This window comes from Gallinula chloropus, assembly GCF_964237585.1.
Source record: "Gallinula chloropus genome assembly, contig: HAP1_SCAFFOLD_431, whole genome shotgun sequence".
NCBI lineage: Eukaryota > Metazoa > Chordata > Aves > Gruiformes > Rallidae > Gallinula > Gallinula chloropus.
The window spans coordinates 27,083-51,483 of record NW_028168406.1 but is presented as its reverse complement, the minus strand read 5'-3'; the positions used below and the strand labels follow the sequence as shown (position 1 = coordinate 51,483).

Here is a 24,401-nt window from a genome sequence, read left to right as displayed (position 1 = left end):
CGGCTCCTCTCCCTCTCCAGCGCCGCCTCCGCCGCCCGCTTCTCCCCCAGCACCCGCTGCAGCCTGAGCAGGAGGGGTGGGGGGTGGGTTTTGGGGTGCCCCCTCCACGGGGGGTGTATTTAGGGGGGGGTGTCCCCCTCCCCACCTCCCCAGCCCGGGCCCCGCTCACTCTTGCTGCAGCCGCTGGACCTGCCTGTCCCGCTCCAGCCGCAGGCGCCGCAGCTGCTCCCGCAGGTCCCCGGCACAGGGGTTGCTGACACCCCCCACGTAGGGCAAGGGGAGGGGGTAGTGGATCCTGGGGAGGGGGGGGACATCATGGGGATGAGGGGGGGATGGGGGGACACAGGGACACCCCGGGGATGTGGGGGGACAGGGACACCCCGTGGATGGGGGGGGGGTGGGGGGACAGGGGGGGATCCTGGAGAGGGGGACACACAGGGACACTCCAGGGATGAGGGGGGGACAGGGACACCCCGGGGATGAGGGGGGGACAGGGGGACACCCAGAGATGTGGGGGGGATGGGGGGGCACAGGGACATCCAGAGATGGGGGGGAGATGGGGGGACAGGGATGGGGGTCCTGGAGCGGGGGGACAGGGACACCCCAGGGATGTGGGGGGATGTGGGGGGCACAGGGACACCCCTGGGGATGGGGGGGGGGACAGGGACACCCCGGGGATGAGGGGGGGACAGGGACACCCCGAGGATGAGGGGAGGGGCAAAGGGGTGGGATCCTGGGGAGGGGGGGGACACCACGGGGATGAGGGGGGGACAGGGACACCCCGAGGATGAGGGGGGGACAGGGGTGGGATCCTGGAGAGGGGGGGACACAGGGACACCCAGGGGATGAGGGGGCACAGGGACACAGGGGGTAGTGGATCCTGGGGAGGGGGGTGACATCATGGGGATGAGGGGGGGACAGGGGGACACCCAGGGGATGTGGGGGGACAGGGACACCCCGGGGATGGGGGGGGGACAGGGACACCCCGGGAATGAGAGGGGAACAGGGACACCCCGGGGATGGGGGGGGATGGAGGGGGGGACAGGAGTGGGATCCTGGAGCCAGGGGGAACAGGGACACCCTGGGGATGGGGGGGGACAGGGACACCCTGAGGATGAGGGGGGGACAGGGGGACACCCCAGGGATGGGGGGGGACAGGAACACCCCGGGGATGTGTGGGGGACAGGGACACTCCGGGGATGGGGGGGGATGGGGGGACACAGGGACACCTTGGGGATGAGGGGGGGACAGGGACACCCTGGGGATGAGGGGGGGGATGGGACACCCCGGGGATGAGGGGGGACAGGGACACCCCGGGGATTGAGGGAGGGACAGGGACACAGGGGTGGGATCCTGGGGAGGGGGGGGACACCCCGGGGATGAGGGGGGGACAGGGACACCCCAGGGATGAGGGGGAGGCACAGGGGTGGTATCCTGGAGAGGGGGCGACACAGGGACACCCCGGGGATGAGGGGGGACAGGGACACAGGGGGTAGTGGATCCTGGGGAGGGGGGGGACACCACGGGGATGAGGGGGGGGCATGGGGACACCCAGGGGATGTGGGGGGACAGGGACACCCCGGGGATGTGGGGGGGACAGGGGGACACTCAGGGGATGAGGGGGGACAGGGACACCCCGGGGATGTGGGGGGGACAGGGGGACACTCAGGGGATGAGGGGGGACAGGGACACCCCGGGGATGGGGGGGGGTGGGGGGACAGGGGGGAATCCTTGGGGGGGGGGGGGATGGGACACCCCGGGGATGTGGGGGGAACAGGGACACCCCGGGGATGAGGGGGGGACAGGGGCACCCCAGGGATGGGGGGGGACAGGGACACCCCGGGGATGTGGGGGGAACAGGGACACCCCGGGGATGAGGGGGAGGCACAGGGGTGGGATCCTGGAGAGGGGGGGACACAGGGACACCCCGGGGATGAGGGGGACACAGGGACACCCCGGGGATGTGGGGGGATGGGGGGGACAGGGTGGGATCCTGGAGAGGGGGGGGAACAGGGACACCCCAGGGATGGGGGTGACACAGGGACACCCAGAGATGGAGGGAATGGGGTGGGGGAAGGGGAAAGGGGTGGGGGTCCTGAAGAGGGGGGGGACGACACAGGGACACCCCAGGGATGTGGGGGGGTGGGGGGGGGACAGGGACACCCCAGGCATGTGGGGGGGACACCCAGAGATGGGGGGGATGGGGGTGGGGGGGCAGGGGTGGGGGACACCCATGCCCACCCCTGGCTGTGTGGCGATGGGGGGACAGGGGGTGGCGCTGCCTGTCTGTCTGTCAGTCTGCCTGTCTGTCTGCTTGTCTGTCAGTCAGTCTGTCTGCCTGTGTGTCTGTCTGTCAGTCTGCCTGTCTGTCTGCTTGTCTGTCAGTCTGTCTGCCTGTGTGTCTGTCTGTCAGTCTGCCTGTCTGTCTGCTTGTCTGTCAGTCAGTCTGTCTGCCTGTCTGTCTGCCTATGTGTCTGCCTGCCTGCCTGCCTGTCTGTCTGCCTGTCAGTCTGCCTGTCTGCCTATCTGTCTGTCTGCCTGTCAGTCTCCCTGTCCGTCTGCCTGTCAGTCTGCCTGTCAGTCTGTCCGCCTGTCAGTCTCCCTGTCAGTCTGCCTGTCTGCCTGTCAGTCTGCCTGTTTGTCAGTCTGCCTGTCCGCCTGTCAGGCTGCCTGTCTGTCCACCTGTCAGTCAGCCTGTCAGTCTGCCTGTCTGTCTGCCTGTCTGTCAGGCTGTCAGTCCGCCTGTCAGTCTGTCTGCCTGTCAGTCTGCCTGTCTGCCTGCCTGTCAGTCTGTCTGCCTGTCTGTCAGTCTGCCTGTCTGCCTGTCCGTCAGTCTGCCTGTCTGTCTGTCTGTCTGCCTGTCAGTCTGCCTGCCTATCAGTCTGCCTGTCAGTCTGCCTGCCTGTCTGCCTATCAGTCTGCCTGTCAGTCTGCCTGTCAGTCAGTCTGCCTGCCTGCCTGCCAGTCCGTCTGTCAGTCCATCTGCCTGTCTGCCTGTCAGTCTGCCTGTCAGTCTGTCTGTCAGTCTGCCTGTCTGTTTGCCTGCCTGTCTGTCAGTCTGTCTGCCTGTCTGTCTGTCAGTCTGCCTGTCCATCAGTCTGCCTGCCTGTCTGTCCGTCTGTCTGTCAGTCTGCTTGTCAGTCTGCCTGCCTATCAGTCTGCCTGTCAGTCTGTCTGTCAGTCTGCCTGTCTGTCTGCCTGCCTGTCAGTCTGCCTGTCAGTCTGCCTGTCAGTCTCCCTGTCTGTCAGTCTGCCTGTCAGTCTGCCTGCCTGCCTGCCTGTCAGTCCGTCTGTCAGTCCATCTGCCTGCCTGTTTCCCTGCCTGTCAGTCTGTCTGTCAGTCTGTCAGCTTGTCTGTCAGTCTGTCAGTCTGCCTGTCAGTCTGCCTGTCAGTCTGCCTGCTTGTCTGTCAGTCTGCCTGTCTGTCAGTCTGCCTGTCTGTCAGTCTGCCTGTCAGTCTGTCCATCAGTCTGTCAGCCTGTCAGTCAGTCAGTCTGTCAGCCCCTCTGTCCACCTGTCCGTCCGCCTGTCCCCGCGTCACCTGTCGAACTCCACGCAATAGACCAGGATGAGGTAGCGCCTGTTGCTGAGGGGGGGTGGGGCGGGGGGGTGTTGGGGGGCCCGGGGGAGCCCCCCCAGCTTCTGGCTGCGCAGGGTCTGCAGGTCAGCCAGGGTCAGGAGCTCCAGGCTGACACACTCGCTGCTCTGTGGGGGGGGGAAAGAGGGGGGGGGGCAAATTAGGGGGGTGGGGGGCAAATTCAGGGGGTGGGGGGGGCAAATTCAGGGTGGGGGGGGAAATTCAGGGGGTGGGGGGGTCAAATTTTGGGGGGGTGTCAAATTCGGGTGGGGGGGAAATTCAGGGGGTGGGGGTGTCAAATTCAGGGTGGGGGGTTCAAATTTAGGGGGTAAGGGGGTCAAATTTAGGGGGAGGGGTTAATTTGGGAGGGGGTCAAATTCGGGGTGGGGGGTCAACTTCAGGGTGTGGGGGGTCAAATTCAGGGGGTGTGGGGGTCAAATTCAGGGTGTGGGGGTCAAATTCAGGGGGGATTAATTCGGGAGGGGGTCAAATTTGGGGTAGGGGGGTCAGATTTGGTGGGTAGGGGGGTCAAAATCAGGGGGGGTTAATTCAGGAGGGGGTCAAATTCGAGGTGGGGGGTCAACTTCAGGGTGTGGGGGGTCAAATTCAGGGGGTGGGGGGTCAAATTCAGGTGGGAGGGGTCAACTTAGGGGGGTTAAATTTAGGGTGGGGGTCAAATTCAGGGGGTGGGGGGCAAATTCAGGGTGGGGGGGTCAAATTCAGGGGGTGGGGGAGCCAAATTCGGGGGGGGGTAATTTAGGAGGGGGTCAAATTTGGGGTGGGGGGTCCAATTCAGGGGGGGTTAATTCAGGAGGGGGCCAAATTCATGGTGGGGGGGTCAACTTCAGGGTGTGGAGGGTCAACTTCAGGGAGTGGGGGTATCAAATTTGGGTGGGAGGGGTCAACTTAGGGGGGTTAAATTTAGGGTGGGGGGTCAAATTCAGGGGGTGTGGGGCAAATTCTGGGTGGGGGGGTCAAATTTAGGGGGTGGGGAGGTCAAATTCGGGGGGGGTAATTCAGGAGGGGGCCAAATTCATGGTGGGGGGGTCAACTTCAGGATGTGGGGGGTCAACTTCAGGGTGTGGGGGGTTAAATTCAGGGGGTGTGGGGATCAAATTTGGGGGTGGGGGAGTCAAATTCAGGGTGTGGGGGTCAAATTCAGGGGGTATTAATTTGGGAGGGGGTCAAATTCAGGGTGGGGGGGCAAATTTGGGGGGCAAATTTGGGTGGGGGGGTCAACTTCAGGATGTGGGGGGTCAACTTCAGGGTGTGGGGGGTCAACTTCAGGGGGTGTGGGGGGCAAATTCAGGGTGGGGGGGTCAAATTTAGGGGGTGGGGGGGTCAAATTCGGGGGGGTTAATTCAGGAGGGGGTCAAATTCGGGGTGGGGTGGCAAATTTGGGGGGCAAATTTGGGGTGGGGGATCAACTTCATGGTGTTGGGAGTCAAATTCAGGGTGGGGGGGTCAAATTCGGGGGTGGGGAGGTCAAATTCAGGGGGTATTAATTTGGGAGGGGGTCAAATTCAGGGTGGGGGGGCAAATTTGGGGGGCAAATTTGGGGTGGGGGGGTCAACTTCAGGGTGTGGGGGGTCAAATTCAGGGGGTGGGGGGGTCAAATTTAGGGGTTGGGGAGGTCAAATTCGGGGGGGGTAATTCAGGAGGGGGCCAAATTCATGGTGGGGGGGTCAACTTCAGGATGTGGGGGGTCAACTTCAGGGTGTGGGGGGTCAACTTCAGGGGGTGTGGGGGTCAAATTCAGGGTGGGGGGGTCAAATTTAGGGGGTGGGGGGTCAAATTCAGGGGGGGTTAATTCAGGAGGGGGTCAAATTCAGGGTGGGGGGGCAAATTTGGGGGGCAAATTTGGGTGGGGGGTCAACTTCAGGATGTGTGGGGTCAAATTCATGGTGTGGGGGGTCAACTTCATGGTGTGGGGGGGGTCAAATTCAGGGTGTAGGGGGGTTGTTTTCAGGTGGGACCCATATTCACCCCCCCACCACCCCCCTCACCTGCCTCAGCGCCGCCTCCAACATGCTGCAGAAAACTCCAAACTGCTTAAAATTCCCCGTTTTCTGGGTCAGCTCCTCGATGGCTGCAGGGAGAGGGTCAGGATTTGGGGGGAGGGGGGTTAAATCCCCCCCTTTTTCACCCCTAAATCCCCCCCTGGGGACTCACAGGAGGCTGGGAACTGCCCCCGCCATCGCTGGGCTGTGAGATGAGCCTCCACCTCCACCTCCAGCCTGGAGGGGCCCAGCAGCAGCCTCAGCGTGTGTGGCCCCAGCCCGAAGGTGTGTTGGGCCTCCAGACATCGTGGCTCCTCCATGGGGATGGGATGGGATGGGCTGGGGGGAGAAGGGAAGGGAGAGGGTTAAGAGGTGGGGGAGCCAGGGGGGGAGAGGCCTAAGACATGGGGGGACAGGCCTGGGGTGGGGGGAACTGGGGGGGCACAGGCCTAAGGTTGGGGGGAGCCAGGGGGGAGACGCCTAAGAGGTGGGGGAACTGGGGGGGGGACAGACCTGGGGTGGGGGAGCCATGGGGGAGAGGCCTGGGGTGGGGGGAACCAGAGGGGGACAGGCCTGGGGTTGGGGGGAGCCAGGGGGGGACAGGCCTAAGAGGTGGGGGAACTGGGGGGGTACAGACCTGGGGTGGGGGAGCCATGGGGGAGAGGCCTGGGGTGGGGGGAACCAGAGGGGGACAGGCCTGGGGTTGGGGGGAGCCAGGGGGGAGAGGCCTAAGACATGGGGGGACAGGCCTGGGGTGGGGGGAACTGGGTGGGGACAGACCTGGGGTGGGGGAGCCAGGGGGGGAGAGGCCTAAGACATGGGGAGACAGGCCTGGGGTGGGGGGAACCACAGGGGGACAGGCCTAAGACATGGGGAGACAGGCCTGGGGTGGGGGAGCCATGGGGGAGAGGCCTGGGGTGGGGGGAACCAGAGGGGGACAGGCCTAAGGGGTGGGGGGAGCCAGGGGGGACAGGCCTAAGAGGTGGGGGAACTGGGGGGGAGAGGCCTGAGACATGGGGGGACAGGCCTGGGGCAGGGGGAATCAGGGGGGGGCAGGCCTGGGGTGGGGGAGCTGGGGGGGGACAGGCCTAAGACATGGGGGGACAGGCCATGGGGGAGAGGCCTGGGGTGGGGGGGAACTAGGGGGGATACAGGCCTAAGAGGTGGGGGAACTGGGGGGGAGAGGCCTAAGACATGGGGGGACAGGCCTGGGGTGGGGGGAACTGGGGGGGAGAGGCCTAAGACATGGGGGGACAGGCCTGGGGTGGGGGGAACTGGGGGGGACAGGCCTAAGGTTGGGGGGAGCCAGGGGGGGAGAGGCCTAAGAGGTGGGGGAACTGGGGGGGTACAGACCTGGGGTGGGGGAGCCATGGGGGAGAGGCCTGGGGTGGGGGGAACCAGAGGGGGACAGGCCTGGGGTTGGGGGGAGCCAGGGGGGAGAGGCCTAAGACATGGGGGGACAGGCCTGGGGTGGGGGGAACTGGGTGGGGACAGACCTGGGGTGGGGGAGCCAGGGGGGGAGAGGCCTAAGACATGGGGAGACAGGCCTGGGGTGGGGGGAACCACAGGGGGACAGGCCTAAGACATGGGGAGACAGGCCTGGGGTGGGGGAGCCATGGGGGAGAGGCCTGGGGTGGGGGGGAACTGGGGGGGCACAGGCCTGGGGTGGGGGGGAGCCAGGGGGGACAGGCCTAAGAGGTGGGGGAACTGGGGGGGAGAGGCCTAAGACATGGGGGGACAGGCCTGGGGTGGGGGAGCCATGGGGGAGAGGCCTGGGGTGGGGGCAACTGGGGGGGGGACAGGCCTAAGAGATGGGGGAGCCAGGGGGGGACAGGCCTAAGAGGTGGGGGAACTGGGGGGGGAGAGGCCTAAGATATGGGCGGACAGGTCTGGGGTGGTGGGGAGCCAGGGGGGGACAGGCCTGGGGTGGGGGGAACTGGGGGGGGACAGGCCTGGGGTGGGGGAGCCAGGGGGGGACAGGCCTAAGACATGGGGAGACAGGCCTGGGGTGGGGGGAGCTGGGGGGGGACAGGCCTAAGAGGTGGGGGGACCAGGGGGAGCTGGGGGGGGACAGGCCTGGGGTGGGGGGAACTGGGGGGGGAGAGGCCTAAGACATGGGGGGACAGGCCTGGGGTGGTGGGGAGCCGGGGGGGGACAGGCCTTGGGGTGGGGGGGAACCAGAGGGATACAGGCCTAAGGTGGTGGGGAGCCAGGGGGGACAGGCCTAAGAGGTGGGGGGACCAGGGCGGGAGAGGCCTAAGACATGGGGGGACAGGCCTGGGGGGAGAGCTGGGGGGGACAGGCCTTGGGGTGGGGGGGAACTGGGGGGGACAGGCCTTGGGGGGGAAACCAGGGGGACACACAGGCCTAAGAGGTGGGGGAACTGAGGGGGGAGAGGCTTAAGAGGTGGGAGGAGAGGGCTTGGGGGGGGAACCAGGGGGGGGACAGGCCTTGGGGTGGGGGGGACAGGGGAACACAGGCCTGGGGGGGGAACCAGGGTGGGATACACAGGCCTAAGTGGTGGGGGAACTGGTGGGGAGAGGCCTAAGATGGGGGACAGGCCTGGGGTGGGGGAGCCATGGGGGAGAGGCCTGGGGTGGGGGGGAACTAGGGAGGACAGGCCTGGGGTGGGGGGGAGCAGGGGGGACAGGCCTAAGAGGTGGGGGAACTGGGGGGGAGAGGCCTAAGACATGGGGGGACAGGTCTGGGGTGGTGGGGAGCCGGGGGGGGACAGGCCTTGGGGTGGGGGGGAACCAGAGGGATACAGGCCTAAGGTGGTGGGGAGCCAGGGGGGACAGGCCTAAGAGGTGGGGGGACCAGGGCGGGAGAGGCCTAAGACATGGGGGGACAGGCCTGGGGGGAGAGCTGGGGGGGACAGGCCTGGGGTGGGGGGGAACTGGGGGGGACAGGCCTTGGGGGGGAAACCAGGGGGACACACAGGCCTAAGAGGTGGGGGAACTGAGGGGGGAGAGGCTTAAGAGGTGGGAGGAGAGGGCTTGGGGGGGGAACCAGGGGGGGACAGGCCTTGGGGTGGGGGGGACAGGGGAACACAGGCCTGGGGGGGGAACCAGGGTGGGATACACAGGCCTAAGTGGTGGGGGAACTGGGGGGAGAGGCCTAAGACATGGGGGGGACAGGCCTGGGGTGGGGGAGCCATGGGGGAGAGGCCTGGGGTGGGGGGGAACTAGGGGGGACAGGCCTGGGGTGGGGGGGAGCAGGGGGGACAGGCCTAAGAGGTGGGGGAACTGGAGGGGGGAGAGGCCTGAGACATGGGGGGACAGGCCTGGGGGGAGAGCTGGGGGGGCACAGGCCTTGGGGGGCGCAAAGGGGGTTGGGGGGCCTGTGGGGGAGGCAGGGGCGTTGGGGGGGCTGGGGGCGGGTTGTTTTGGGGGGTGCAGAGGGGGCTGGGGGGGCTGTGGGGGAGGCAGGGGGGGTCGGGGGGGGAAGTGAGGATGGAGGGGGGTCAGGGGGTTGTTTTGAGGGGCGCGGAGGGGGTTGGGGGGGCTGTGGGGATGGAGTGGGGGTTTGGGGGGATTGTTTTGGGGGGGGCACAGAGCGTGTTGGGGGGCTGTGGGGGAGGCGGGGGGGGGTCTGGGGGGCTGTGGAGATGCAGGGGGGGCCAGGGGGGTGTTTTGGGGGATGCAGAGGGGGTTGGGGGGGTTGTTTTGGGGGGCGCAGAGGGGGCTGTGGGGGAGGCGGGGGGGGTTGTGGGGCTGTGGGGATGGAGGGGGGTCAGGGGGTCGATTTGGGGGTGCAGAGGGGGCTGGGGGGGCTGGGGGGAATTGGGGGGGCTGTGGGGCTGGAGGGGGGTTGGGGGGTCAATTTGGGGGGCGCAGAGGGGCTTGGGGGGGCTGGATGGGGGTCGGGGGGTTGTTTTGGGGCCGCAGAGGGGGTTTGGGGGGGCTGGGGGGGTGTGGGGGCTTGGTGGGGGTTGTTTTGGGGCCGCAGAGGGGGTTTGGGGGGGCTGGGGGGGTGTGGGGGCTTGGGGGGGGTTGTTTTGGGGGGCGCAGAGGGGGTTGGGGGGGCTGTGAGGGGGTCTGGGGGGTTGTTTTGGGGGACACAAAGGGGGCTGGGGGGGCTATGAGGGAGGCGGGGGGGTTGGGGGGGCTGTGGGGATGGAGGGGGGTCGGGGGGGTTGTATTGGGGGGTGCAGAGGGGGTTGGGGGGCTGTGGGGATGGAGGGGGGTCGGGGGGGTGTTTTGGGGGGTGCAGAGGGGGTTGGGGGGCTGTGAGGGTGCAGAGGGGGTTTGGGGGGGTTGTTTTGGGGGGCGCAGAGGGGGCTGGGGTGGCTGTGAGGGAGGCAGGGGGGGTTGGGGGGGGCTGTGGGGATGGAGGGGGCTCGGGGGGTCGTTTTGGGGCCGCAGAGGGGGTTGGGGGGCCTGTGGGGGAGGCTGGGGGGGTCGGGGGGGGGGGCAGTGAGGATGGAGGGGGATCGGGGGGTCGTTTTGGGGCCGCAGAGGGGCTGTGGGGGCTGTGGGGGGTGTTTTGGGGCCGCAGAGGGGCTGGGGGGGCTGTGGGCGGTGTTTTGGGGGGCGCAGAGGGGGCTGGGGGGGCTGTGAGGGGGTCGGGGGGTTGTTTTGGGGCCGCAGAGGGGGCTGTGGGGGGTGTTTTGGGGGCCGCAGAGGGGGTTTGGGGGGGCTGGGGGGGGGTCGGGGGGTCGTTTTGGGGGCCGCAGAGGGGCTGGGGGGGCTGGAGGGGGGTCGGGGGGGTCGTTTTGGGGCCGCAGAGGGGACTGTGGGGCTGGGGGGGTGTTTTGGGGGCCGCAGAGGGGGTTTGGGGGGCGCAGAGGGGCTGGGGGGGGGCTCGGGGGGCGGGGGGGGGGTCCCGGGGCCGCTCACTCACCACCCGCCGCCGTCCGCGCCGGGCTCGGCCTTCGCCCCGCCCCCGGCCGCGCGTCCTCGCACCCCATTGGCTGTCGCCGCCGCCCGTCACCTTTAGCCCCGCCCCTCCCAGGCGCGGCGGTTACGCCGGCCCCGCCCCCTCGCCGCTATTGGCTGGCGGGAGGAATCCGCCCTCCTCACGTCCCGGGAGCCCATTGGGCGGTGCCGCCGTCAGTCATTCCCGCCGCCGGGGAGGCCCCGCCCCCTCCCAGGGAGGCGCTGGGGCCGGAGGCGGCTCAGGACCCACCCCGGGGACCCCCCGGGACCTCCTGGGGACCCTCTGGGGCTGCGGGCGGCACCCTGGGACCCCCGTGGACCCCTGAGGGGCACGCAGGGTGCCTGGGGACCACCCGTGACACCCTGATGACGTCATGAGCGCCCCTGATGACGTCATAAGCACCCTTGAGGGCACGCGGGGGGCGGTGATGACGTCATGAGCGCCCTTGATGACACTCTAGGGGCCGTGATGACATCATAGGCACCCTTGATGACATGTTGAGGGTACTAATGACATCATGAGCACCCTCAATGACACACTAGGGGCCATGATGACATCATAGGCACCCTTGATGACACGCTGCAAGCCACTGATGACATCATAAGCAGCCTTGATGACGTCATAAGCGCCCTTGAGGACACACTGGGGGCACTGATGACATCATGAGCACCCTTGATGACACACTAGAGGCTGTAATGACATCATAAGTGCCTTTGATGACACGCTGGGGGCCACTGATGACATCATGGGTGCCCTTGATGACACACTAGAGGCCGTGATGACATCATGGGCCCCCTTGATGACACCCTTGAGGACACTGATGACATCACAAGCACCCTTGATGATACCCTAGGAGCCACTGGTGATGTCATGAGTGCCCTTGATGACACACTAGGGGCTGTGATGACATCATGAGCACCTTTGATGACACATTGGGGGCACTGATGATGTCATCAGCAGCCTTGATGATGTCATAAGCGCCCTTGAGGACACACTAGGGGCAGTGATGACATCATGAGCACCCTCAATGACACACTAAGGGCTGTGATGACATCATGAGCACCCTTGACGACACCCTGGGGGCCACTGATGACATCATAAACGCCCTTCATGACATCATAAGCGCCCTTGATGACACCCTGGGGCCACTGATGACATTGTGAGCGCCCTTGATGACACCCTGGGGGCACTGATGATGTCATGAGCACCCTTGATGACACTTTGGAGGCACTAATGACATCATGGGCACCCTTGATGACACACTGGGGGCCGTGATGACGTAATGGGTGCCTTTGATGACACACTAGGGGCCACTGATAACATCACAAGCACCCTTGATGACACCCTGGGAGCCACTGATGACATCGTGAGCACCCTTGATGACACACTAGGGGCCGTGATGACATCATGGGCACCCTTGATGACACCCTGGGGGCCACTGATGACATCATGGGCACCCTTGATGACACGTTGGGGGCACTGATGATGTCATGAGTGCCTTTGATGACACATTGGAGGCACTGATGACATCATAAGCGCCCTTGATGACACCCTGGGGGGCACTGATGACGTCATGAGTGCCCTTGGTGATACATTGGGGGTCAATGATGACGTCATGGGCGCCCTTGATGACACACTAGGGGCCGTGATGACATCATGGGTGCCCTTGATGACACACTAGGGGCCGTGATTACATCATGGGCACCCTTGATGACATGCTGGGAGTCACTGATGACGTCATGAGCACCCTCGATGACGTCATGAGCGCCCTTGATGCCACCCTGGGGGCCACTGATGACATCATGGGCGCCCTCGATGATGTCATAAACGCCCTTGATGACATGCTGGGGCCACTGGTGACATCGTGAGCACCCTTGATGACACACTAGGGGCCGTGATGACATCATGGGCACCCTTGATGACACGCTGGGGGCCACTGATGACGTCATGAGTGCCTTTGATGACATGCTGGGGGCCACTGATGACGTCATGGGCGCCCTTGGTGATACATTGGAGGCACTAATGACATCATGGGTGCCCTTGATGACACGCTGGGGGCACTGATGACGTCATGATCACCCTCGATGACATCATAAGCGCCCTTGAGGACACCCTGGGAGCCACTGATGACGTCATGAACGCCCTTGAGGACACCCTGGGGCCACTGATGACATCATGAGTGCCCTTGATGACACACTAGGGGCTGTGATGACGTCATGGGCGCCCTTGATGACACACTAGGGGGGTTGGAGGAGGGCGGGAGGGCAATTGAGGGTGTGTAAGGCAGGAATTGGGGGGGAGGATGGGGAGAAGGGGGGTCCAGGGGCCGACTGGGGGGCAGGAGATGAGTTGGGGGGGACTGGGAGGGACTGGGAGGGGCTGGGGGGAGCACAATGGGGCCGCCCCTCCACTGCGCATGCGCACGGGGAGGGGCGGGGCCTGTATACGGGAGGCGGGTCGCTGTCTGCGCATGCGCACAGCGCCGGAGAGGCAGCGCTAAGGTGTGGGCAGGGCTGCGCATGCGCAGTGGGGCCGGAGGGGGCTGCGGGCGGGGTAGCGCATGCGCAGTGACACTGGAGGGGCTGCGGGCGGGGCTGCGCATGCGCAGTGGCGCCGGAGGCCGCCGAGCGCGCGGGTGGCGGTGAGGGGGGGGGCTATAGGGGGCCTGGGGGTGTCTATAGGGGCCTGGAGGCGGCTATAGGGGCCTGGTAGGCTCTGGGGGGGGGGGTGTAGATGCCTGGGGAGCCTCTCTGGGGGCTTTTCTGGGTGTTTATTGGGGGCGCGGAGGCCTCGCTAGAGGTTTGGGGGTGTAGAGGGGGCTGAGGGGGCTCTATAGGGGCTCTATAGGGGCTCTATAGGGGCTCAGGGGTTTTATAGGGGCCTAGGGTGGCTATAGGGGCGGGGGAGGGCTCATAGGGGACGATGTGGGGGTCTGGGTAGGATTTATAAGGGTTTGGGGGGGCTCTGTTGGGCTCTATAGGGCCTCAGGGGTTCTATAGGGGCCTAGGGGGACTATAAGGGCCCGTGAAGGATTTATAGGGGTCTGTGGAAGCTCTATAGGGCCTCAGGGGTTCTGTAGGGAGCTATAGGGGGCGGGGGGGGGCCTATGTGGGGGCTTTATAGGATTTATAAGGGTTTGGGGGAGCTCTATAGGGACTCGGGGGTTCTGTAGGGGCCTGGGGGTTTCTATAGGGGCCTTGGGGGGCTATAAGAGCCTGAGAAGGATTTATAGGGGTCTGTGGGGGCTCTATAGGGCCTCAGGGGTTCTGTAAGGGCCTATGGGGGCTATAGGGGTGGGGGGGGCCTATGTGGGGGCTTGGGTAGGATTTATAGGGGTCTGGAGGGGCTCTATAGGGACTCAGGGGTTCTATAGGGGCCTAGAGGGGCTATAATGGCCTGGGTAGGATTTATAGGGGCCTGGGGGGGCTTTATAGGGACTTAGGGGGTTCTATAGGGGCCTATGGGGGCTATAGGGGCCGGGGGGTCCTATGTGGGGTCTTGGGTAGGATTTATAAGGGTTTGCGGGGGGCTCTATAGGGCCTCAGGGGTTCTATAGGGGCCTAGAGGGGCTATAAGGGCACATGAAGGATTTATAGGGGTCTGTGGGGGCTCTATAGGGCGTCAGGGGTTCTGTAAGGGCCTATGGGGGCTATATGGGGCTGGGGGAGGCCTATGTGGGGGCTAGGGTAGGACTTATAGGGGCCTGGGGGGCTCTATAGGGACTCAGGGGTTCTGTAGGGGCCTAGAGGGGCTATAATGGCGTGAGTAGGATTTATAGGGGCCTGGGGGGGGTTATAGGGACTTAGGGGGTTCTATAGGGGACTATGGGGGCTATAAGGGCCTGTGAAGGATTTATAGGGGTCTGTGGGTGCTCTATAGGGCCTCAGGGGTTCTGTAGGGGCCTATGTGGGCTGTATGGGGCTGGGGGGGGCCTATGTGGGGGCTTGGGTAGGATTTATAGGGGTCGGGGGGGGCTCTATAGGGACTCGGGGGTTCTATAGGGGCCTAGGGAGGCTATAAGGGCCCGTGAAGGATTTATAGGGGTCTGTGGGGGTTCTATAGGGCCTCAGGGGTTCTGTAAGGGCCTATGGGGGCTATATGGGGCTGGGGGAGGCCTATGTGGGGGCTTGGGTAGGATTTATAAGGGTTTGTGGGGGCTCTATAGAGGCTCAGGGGTTCTATAGGGGCCTAAGGGGGCTATAAGGGCCTGGGTAGGATTTATAGGGGCCTGGGGGGCTCTATAGGGGCCTGGGGGTTTCTGTAGGGGCCTTGGGGGGCTATAAGAACCTGAGAAGGATTTGTAGGGGTCTGTGGGGGTTCTATAGGGCCTCGGGGGTTCTGTAAGGGCCTATGGGGGCTATAGGGGCCGGGGGGGGGCTAATGTGGGGGTTTGGGTAGGATTTATAAGGGTTTATGGGGGCTCTATAGGGACTCAGGGGTTCTAGAGGGGCTATAATGGCCTGGGTAGGATTTATAGGGGTCTGGAGGGGTTTATAGGGGCTTAGGGGGTTCTGTAGGGGCCCATGGGGGCTATAGGGGACGGGGAGGGGGCTATGTGGGGGCCTGGGTAGGATTTATAGGGGTCTGTGGGGGCTCTATAGGGCCTCAGGGGTTCTGTAAGGGCCTGTGGGGACTATAGGGGGTGGGGAGGGGGCTATGTGGGGGCCTGGGTAGGACTTATAGGGGTCTAGGGGGGTCTGGAGGGGCTCAGGGGTTCTATAGGGGCCTATGGGGGCTATAGGGGGTGGTGAGGGGCCTATGTGGGGTCCCTATAGGATTTGTAGGGGTCTGGGGGGGGCTCTATAGGGGACTGGGGGGTTATAGGGGCTGGGGGGGGTCTCAGTGGGGTGGGGGCTCTGCAGGGGCCCAGGAGTTCTATAGGGGCCCAGGAGTTCTATAGGGGCCTTGAGGGGGCTATAGGGGACCTACGTAGGGGCCTGGGTAGGATTTACAGGGGTTTGGGGGGGCTCTATAGGGGCTCAGGGGTTTTATAGGGACCTGGGGCGGGGAGGGGGGGCTTGTGTGGGGGCCCTATAGGATTTATAGGGGGCTAGGGGGGCTCTATAGGGGACTGGGGGGTTATAAGGGCCGGGGGGGGTCTCAGTGGGGTGGGGGGGTGTATGTGGGGTCCTATAGGGGTCAGAGCCCGGGGAGGGGGTCGGGGTGCTGTAGGGTGGGGGTGCTATAGGGTGGGGGTGCTCTGGGGAGCAGTGGGGGGGTTTGTAGGATTCTATATGGGCTCTATAGGGAGGGGGCAGCATATGGGGTCCCATAGGGGATTGTGGGGGCCGTACAGGGTGTCTCTGTGCTGTGCAGCAGCTCAGGGCCCTATAGAGTGTCCTGGGGCCATATAGGGTACCCTGCAGGGGTCTGGGGCATCCCAGGGGCTGTATAGGGCATCCCAGGGGGCGTATAGGGCATCCCAGGGGCCATATAGGGCATCCCAAGGGCCATATAGAGTATTCTGTGACAGTATAGGGCAATGCAGGGACTGTGTGGGGCATCATAGGGAGTATTTTGGGGCCCTATAGGGCATCCTGGGGTCATACAGGCCATCTCGGGGTCCTATAGAGCATCCTGGGGCCATACGGGCCATTTCTGGGCTATATGGGGCATCCTAGGGTCCTATAGAGCATTCTGGGACCATATGGGGCATCTTGGGGCCCTATAGAGTATCTTGGGGTCCTATGGGACATCCTGGCCCCCTATAGAGCATCCTGGGGTCCTGTGGAGCATCCCGAGGCCCTATAGAGCACCTTGGGACTCTATGGGACATCCTAGGCTCCTATAGAGCATCCTGGGGCTATATGGGCCATTTCTGGGCTATATGGGGCATCCTAGGGTCCTATAGAGCATTCTGGGACCATATGGGGCATGTTGGGGCCCTATAGAGTATCCTGGGGTCCTATGGGACATCCTGGGACCCTATAGAGCATCCTGGGGCCATATGGGGCATTGAGGGGCCAGGTGGGGCATCTTGGGCCCCTATAGAGCATGCTGGGGCTGTATGGGCTATTTCTGGGCTATATGGGGCATTGAAGGACCATATGTGGCACACTGTGGCCGTACGGGGCATATAGGGGGCCTATAGGGCCTTCTGGGACCCTATGGAGCATTCTGGGGCCATATGGGATATCTTGGGGCCCTATAGAGCATCGAGGAGCTATATGAGGCATCCTGGGGCCCTATAGAGTATCATGGGGCCCTGTAAAGGATCTTGGGGCATCTTGGGCCCCTATAGAGCATCCTGAGACCCTATAGAACATTCTGGGGTCCTGTGGAGCATTCTGGGGCCCTATAGAGCATCGAGGGGCCATATGTGGCATCCTGGGACCCCATGGAGCATCCTGGGGCCCTATGGGGCATCCTGGGGCCATATGGGATATCTTGGGGGCCTATAGAGCATCTTGGCGTCCTGTGGGGCATCCTGGGACCCTGTGGAGCATCCTGGGGCCCTATGGGGCATCCTGGGACTCTATGGAGCATCCTGGGGCCATATGGGGCATGCTGGGAGCGTATAGGGCATTGCAGGGATCCTATAGAACATTCTGGCGTCCTATGGAGTAATCTGGGGCCCTATGGGGCATCAAGGGGCCCTATATGGCATCTCGGGACCCTATAGAGCATCTTGGGGTCCAGTGGGGCATCCTGGGGCCCTATAAAGCATCCTGGGACCCTATAGAACAATCTGGGGCCATATAGGGTATCCTGGGGCCCTATAGAACATCCTGGGGCGTATGGAGCGTCCTGGGGCCCTATGGGGCATCTTGGGGCCCTATAGAGCATGCTGGGGCCATATGGGATATCTTGGGGCCCTATAGAGCATCCTGGGACCCTATAGAACATTCTGGGACCCTATAGAGCATCCTGGGGCCATATGGGATATCTTGGGGCCATATGGAGCATCCTGGGACCCTATAGAACATCCTGGGGCCCTATGGGGCATCTTGGGGCCCTATAGAGCATCCTGGGACCCTATAGAACATCCTGGGGTCCTATAGAGCGTCCTGGGGCCCTATGGGGCATCCTGGGGCCCTATAGAGCATCCTGGGGCATATGGGATATCTTGGGGTCCTATAGAGCATCCTGGGACCCTATAGAGCATCCTGGGGTCCTATAGAGCATCCTGGGACCCTATAGAACATCCTGGGGCCCTATAGGGAATCCTGGGGCCCTATAGAGCATCCTGGGGTCCTGTAGGGCATCTTGGGGCCATATAGGGTATCTTGGGGGCATATGGAGCATCCTGGGGCCCTATGGGGCATTTTGGGGCCCTATAGAGCATCCTGGGGCCCTATAGAACAATTTGGGGGCGTATAAGGTATCCGGGGGCCCTATGGGGCATTTTGGGGCCCTATAGAGCCTCCTGGGGCCTTATAGAGCATCCTGGGGCCATATAGGGTATCTTGGGGCCATATGGAGCATCCTGGGGCCCTATGGGGCATCTTGGGGCCCTATAGAGCATCCCGGGACCCTATAGAACATCCTGGGACCCTATAGAACAATCTGGGGCCATATAGGGTATCCTGGGGCCCTATAGAACATCCTGGGATCCTATAGAACATCCCGGTGCCATATGGGGTATCTTGGGGTCCTATAGAGCGTCCTGAGGTCCCTATGGGATATATTGGGGCCCTATAGAGCCTCCTGGGGCTTTATGGAGCATCTTGGGACACTATAGAACATCCTGGGGCCATATGGGGTATCTTGGGGTCCTATAGAGCTTCCTGGGGCCCTATAGAGCATCCTGGGACCCTATAGAACATTCTGGGGCCCTATAGAGCATCCTGAGGCCTTATGGGGCATCCTGGGGCCATATAGAGCATCTTGGGACCCTATAGAACATCCTGGGACCCTATGGGGCATCCTGGGGCCATATGGGGTATCTTGGGGTCCTATAGAGCGTCCTGAGGTCCCTATGGGATATATTGGGGCCCTATAGAGCCTCCTGGGGCCTTATGGAGCATCTTGGGACACTATAGAACATCCTGGGGCCATATGGGGTATCTTGGGGTCCTATAGAGCATCCTGGGACCGTATAGAACATCCTGGGGTCCTATAGAGCAACCTGGGGCCCTATGGGGCATCTTGGGGCCATATAGAGCATCTTGGGGCCCTATAGAGCATCTTGGGACCCTATAGAGCATCCTGAGGCCATACGGGGTATCTTGGGGTCCTATAGAGCATCCTGGGACCCTATAGAACATCCTGGGGCCTTATGGGGCATCCTGGGGTCATATAGAGCGTCCCGGGGCCCTATGGGGCATCCTGGGACCCTATAGAGCATCCTGAGGCCATATGGGGTATCTTGGGGTCCTATAGGGTGTCCTGGGCCCCTATGGGGCATGAAGGGACCCCCAGAGGTCTGGGGCCCTCTATAGCACCCGGGGGGGGGGGGTGGGGGGTGACCCCATATTTGGGGTGTGGGGGGGCTGATGACGTCACCACGCGCTTCCCTCTCCCCCAGGCTGGGCCATGGCGGGGCCGGGAGGCGCCGAGGGGCCGAGTCCGCGCATGAGCGTCGCCTCCCAGTTCTTCAGCGAGGAGGAGTGCGGCAGCGACGGCATGAGCACCTCCGAGAGGGTGCCACTGGGGGCACTGGGGCATACTGGGAGGGGGGCTGGGGGCTGGGGGGCACTGGGGCATACTGGGAGGGGGGCTGGGGGCCACTGGGATATACTGGAGGGGGGTACTGGGGCATACTGGGAGGGGGGCTGGGGGCTGGGGGGCACTGGGGCATACTGGGAGGGGGACTGGGGGGCACTGGGATATACTGGAGGGGGGTACTGGGGCATACTGGGAGGGGGGCTGGGGGCTGGGGGGCACTGGGGCATACTGGGAGGGGGGCTGGGGGGCAGTGGGATATACTGGAGGGGGGTATTGGGGGGCATTGGGGGGTGAGCACCTCCGAGAGGGTGCGACTGGGGGCACTGGGGCATACTGGGAGGGGGGCTGGGGGCTGGGGGGCACTGGGGCATACTGGGAGGGGGGCTGGGGGCCACTGGGATATACTGGAGGGGGGTACTGGGGCATACTGGGAGGGGGGCTGGGGGCTGGGGGGCACTGGGGCATACTGGGAGGGGGGCTGGGGGGCATTGGGGGCACTGGGATATACTGGAGGGGGGTACTGGGGGGCATTGGGGGGTGAGCACCTCCGAGAGGGTGCCACTGGGGGCACTGGGGCATACTGGGAGGGGGGCTGGGGGGCACTGGGATATACTGGAGGGGGGTACTGGGGCATACTGGGAGGGGGTTGGGGGGTGAGCACCTTGGAGAGGGTGCGACTGGGGGCACTGGGGCATACTGGGAGGGGGGCTGGGGGCTGGGGGGCACTGGGGCATACTGGGAGGGGGGCTGGGGGGCACTGGGATATACTGGAGGGGGGTACTGGGGGGCATTGGGGGGTGAGCACCTCCGAGAGGGTGCCACGGGGGCACTGGGGCATACTGGAAGGGGGGCTGGGGGGCACTGGGATATACTGGAGGGGGGTACTGGGGGGCATTGGGGGGTGAGCACCTCAGAGACGGTGCTACTGGGGGCACTGGGGGCACTGGGAGGGGGGCTGGGGGTGGGACTGGGGGCACTGGGAGGGCGGCTGGGGGCTGGCGGGCACTGGGGCATAGTGGGAGGAGGCCTGGGATATACTGGAAGGGGGGTACTGGGGCATACTGGGAGGGGGTTGGGGGGTGAGCACCTCCGAGAGGGTGCGACTGGGGGCACTGGGGCATACTGGGAGGGGGGCTGGGGGATGGGGGGCACTGGGGCATACTGGGAGGGGGGCTGGGGGGCACTGGGATATACTGGAGGGGGGTACTGGGGGGCATTGGGGGGTGAGCACCTCCGAGAGGGTGGGACTGGGGTTGTACTGGGACATACTGGGGGGGTTTGAGGGGTGGCGATGGGGGGGTCCGTGGGATTGGGGGGCTGGGGGGGTGGGAGCCTCTGGAGCAGGGGTACAGGGGTGGGGGGATCTCTGGGATCTGGGGTACAGGGGCGGGGGGATTCCTGGGATCTGGGGGAAGAGGGGCAGGAGGATCCCTGGGGTCTGGGTGTAAAGGGGTGGGAGGATCCCTGGGATCTGGGGGTACAGGGGTGGGGGGACCCTTGGGTGTTGGGGGTACAGGGGCAGGAGGATCCCTGGGATCTGGGGGTACAGGTGTGTGTGGGATCTCTGGGATCTGGGGGTACAGGGATGGGGGGATCCCTTGGATCTGGGGTTACAAGGGCAGGAGGATCCCTGGGATCTGGGGGTACAGGGGTGGGGGGATCCCTGGGATCTGGGGGTACAGGGGTGGGAGGATCCCTGGGATCAGGGGGTACAGGGGCGGGGGGGATCCCTGGGATCTGGGGTACAGGGGCGGGAAGATCCCTGGGATCTGGGTGTAAAGGGGCGGGGGGATCCCTGGGATCTGGGGGTACAGGGGCAGGAGGATCCCTGGGATCTGGGGGTACAGGGGTGGGGGGATCCCTGGGATCTGGGGTTACAAGGGCAGGAGGATCCCTGGGATCTGGGGGTACAGTGGTGGGGCGTCTCTGGGATCTGGGGGAAGAGGGGCAGAAGGATCCCTGGGATCTGGGGGTGCAGGGGTGGTGGGATCCCTGGGATGTGGGGGTAGGGGGGCAGGAGGATCCCTGGGGGTAAAGGGGTGGTGGGATCCCTGGGATCTGGGGCTACAGGGGTGGTGGGATCCCTGGGATCTGGGGGGTGTTGGTGGGGGGCAGGATCCCCTCCCTCCACTTGTGGTGACCTCTACGGGGACACGGTGACTTCACCTAAGGGGTGTGTTGGGGAGGGGGGGCAGCCTTGAAGGGGCTCAGGGGGGGATCTGCAGGGTTTGGGGGGGTCTGCAGGGTTTGGGGGGGATCCCCCAGCCCCCCACGTGTCCCCCCCAGGCCTGACCTGTCCCCCACAGGTGGTGGATCTGCTCAACCAGGCGGCCTTGATCACCAACGATTCCAAGATCAACATCCTCAAGCAGGTGAGGGGGGCCAGGGGGATTTGGGGGGGGCCCAGGGGGAGGTTGGGGGGTCTGTGGGATTGGGGGGGGTGGGAGCCTCTGCATCTGGTGGTATGGGGGGGCAGGATCCCTGGGATCTGGGGGTTTGGGGCTGGCAGGATCCCTGGGATCTGGGGGTATAGGAGCGGGGGGATCCCTGAGATCTGGGTGTACGGGGACGGGGGATCCCTTGGATCTGGGGGTACAGGGGTGGGGGGATCCCTGGGATCTGGGGGTACAGGGGCAGGAAGATCCCTTGGATCTGGGGTTACAGGGGCAGGAGGATCCCTGGGATCTGGGGGTACAGGGGCGGGGGGATCCCTGGGATCTGGGGGTACAGGGGCAGGAGGATGCCTGGAATCTGAGGGTACAGGGGCGGGGGGATCCCTGGGACCTGGGGGTACAGGGGCAGGAAGATCCCTAGGATCTGGGGTTACAGGGGTGGGAGGATGCCTGGAATCTGGGGGTACAGGGGTGGGAGGACCCTTGGGGTCTGGTGGTACAGGGGCAGGAGGATCCCTGGAATCTGGGCGTACGGGGGTGGGAGGGTCCCTGGGATCTGGGGGTACAGAGGTGGGGGGACCCTTGGGATCTGAGGGTACAGGGGCGGGAGGGTCTCTGGGATCTGGGGGTACAGGGGTGGGAGGATCCCTGGGATCAGGGGGTACAGGGGCAGGAGGATCCCTGGGATCTGGGGGTACGGGGGTGGGGGGATCCCTGGGATCTGGGAGTACAGGGGCGGGAGGATCTGGGCATATGGGGGTAGGGGGATCCCTGGGATCTGGGGGTACAGGAACAAGAGGATCCCTGGGATCTGGGGGTACAGGGGTGGGGGGACCCTTGGGATCTGAGGGTACAGGGGCGGGAGGGTCTCTGGGATCTGGCAGTACAGGGGTGGGGGGATCCCTGGGATCTGGGGGTACAGGGGCAGGATGATCCCTGGGATCTGGCCATACAGGGGCGGGGGGATCCCTGGGATCTGGGGGTACAGGGGCGGGGGGATCCCTGGGATCTGGGGGTACAGAGGTGCGGGGACCCTTGGGGTCTAGGGGTACAGGGGCAGGAGGATCCCTGGGATCTGGGTGTACAGGGGCGGGAGGATCCCTGGGATCTGGGGGTACAGGGGTGGGGGGACCCTTGGGTGTTGGGGGTACAGGGGCAGGAGGATCCCTGGGATCTGGGGGTACAGGGGTGGGGGGGATTCCTGGGATCTGGGGGAACAGGGGCAGGAGGGTCTCTGGGATCTGGGGGTACAGGGGTGGGGGGATCCCTTGGATCAGGGGGTCCACACAGCATCTGTGTGTCCCCCCCCCACCGTGTCCCACCTGTCCCCAGGTCCAGGAGTTGATCATCAACAAGGACCCGACGCTGCTGGACAACTTCCTGGATGTGAGCTGGAAGGGAACTCCAGGGGGGGTTTGGGGATCAATTTTGGGGAGGGGGCCACACACAGATCCAGTGCTGACCCCCCCTCTGTGTGTGTCCCCCCCCATCCCATCCCCTCCCCCCAGGAGATCATCGCCTTCCAGGCCGACAAGTCCATCGAGGTGCGGAAGTTCGTGGTGGGCTTCATTGAGGAGGCCTGGTAAGAGCTGGGGGGGGGGGATTGGGGAGGGGGCAGCACCCCTCAATTTGGGGAGGGGGCCACCCTCAAGCCTTGGGGATCCTCCACATCCCCCCCCCCCCCACCCCTCCAACTTACAACCCCCCCACCCATCCTCACGTTCCACTGAGCTGGCGGAGCGCTGAGTCCACATCCCACCTTGTTGGGTGGGGGGTTGTGTGGGAGCACCCACTGTTCTCACAACACCCCCCACCCTATTTTTGGGGGGTTCCCCCCCCTTTTTAACCCCCCCCCCAGTAAAAGGGACATTGAGCTGCTGCTGAAGCTGATTGCCAACCTCAACATGCTGCTGAAGGACGAGAACGTCAACGTGGTGAAGAAAGCCATCCTCACCATGACCCAGCTCTACAAGGTGGCCCTGCAGGTGTGGCCACAGCTGTCCCCCAGGTGTCCCTCACCCAGTGTCCCCAGGTGTCCCTCACCCCCTGGCTCCAGGTGTCCCTCACCCCCTGGCCCCAGGTGTCCCTCACCCTGTGTCTCTAAGTCCCACTCACCCCGTGTCCCCAGGTGTCTCTCATCCCTGGTGTCCCTCACCCCCTGTCCCTTGGTGTCCCTCACCCCCTGTCCCCAGGTGTCCCTCACCCCCTGTCTCCAGGTGTCCCCAGGTGTCCCTCACCCCCTGGCCCCAGGTGTCCCTCACCCCCTGTCTCCAGGTGTCCCTCACCCCATGTGTCCAGGTGTCCCTCACCCCCTGGCCCCAGGTGTCCCTCACCCTGTGTCTCTAAGTCCCCCTCACCCCGTGTCCCCAGGTGTCCCTCACCCCTGGTGTCCCTCACCCAGTGTCCCCAGGTGTCCCTCACCCCCTGTCTCCAGGTGTCCCCAGGTGTCTCTCACCCCTGGTGTCCCCCAACCAGTGTCCCCAGGTGTCCCTCACCCTGTGTCTCTTAAGTCCCCCTCACCCAGTGTCCCCAGGTGTCTCTCACCCCCAGTGTCCTTCACCCCATGTCCCCAGGTGTCCCTCACCCTCTGTCTTGGTGTGTCACCCAAACCAGTGTCCCCAGGTGTCCCTTACCCCAAGTATCCCTCACCCTGTGTCTTGGTGTGTCCCCCAAACCAGTGTCCTCAGATGTCCCTCACCCCCTGTCCCCATGTGTCCCCAGGTGTCCCTCACCCTGCGTCTTGGTGTGTCACCCAAACCAGTGTCCCCATGTGTCTCACACCCCAGCTGTCCCTCACCCCTTGTCCCCAGGTGTCCCTCACCCCAAGTATCCCTCACCCTGTGTCTTGGTGTGTCACCCAAACCAGTGTCCCCAGGTGTCCCTCACCCCCTGTCCCCAGGTGTCTCCAGGTGTCCCTCACCCTGAGTCCCCAAGTGTCCCTCACCC

General features: G+C 64.5%; 2 protein-coding genes across 2 annotated transcripts in view; one reads left to right on the top strand and one right to left on the bottom strand.

The window, feature by feature from the left end:
* Positions 1 to 5: 5 nt before the first annotated feature.
* CCDC61 (coiled-coil domain containing 61) lies at positions 6 to 10,446 on the bottom strand (the record flags this gene model as incomplete). Its single annotated transcript, XM_084280926.1, has 6 exons — positions 10,420 to 10,446; positions 5,750 to 5,916; positions 5,584 to 5,666; positions 3,542 to 3,705; positions 170 to 295; positions 6 to 63 (listed from the first exon to the last, which is right to left on the bottom strand). Coding segments are annotated over exons 2-6 (579 nt in total), but the record flags the coding sequence as incomplete, so codon positions are not given.
* A 2,626-nt stretch (positions 10,447 to 13,072) lies between these two features.
* Positions 13,073 to 24,401, top strand: part of SYMPK (symplekin scaffold protein) — a gene marked incomplete at its 3' end in the record, with an annotated part of 38,388 nt that continues 27,059 nt past the window's right edge. Inside the window, exons 1-6 of the mRNA XM_084280927.1 lie at positions 13,073 to 13,096; positions 18,923 to 19,038; positions 21,369 to 21,434; positions 22,788 to 22,841; positions 22,964 to 23,037; positions 23,314 to 23,440. Of these exons, the coding sequence (XP_084137053.1) occupies positions 18,931 to 19,038; positions 21,369 to 21,434; positions 22,788 to 22,841; positions 22,964 to 23,037; positions 23,314 to 23,440 (429 nt within the window). The remainder of the gene's footprint in view (positions 13,097 to 18,922; positions 19,039 to 21,368; positions 21,435 to 22,787; positions 22,842 to 22,963; positions 23,038 to 23,313; positions 23,441 to 24,401) is intronic.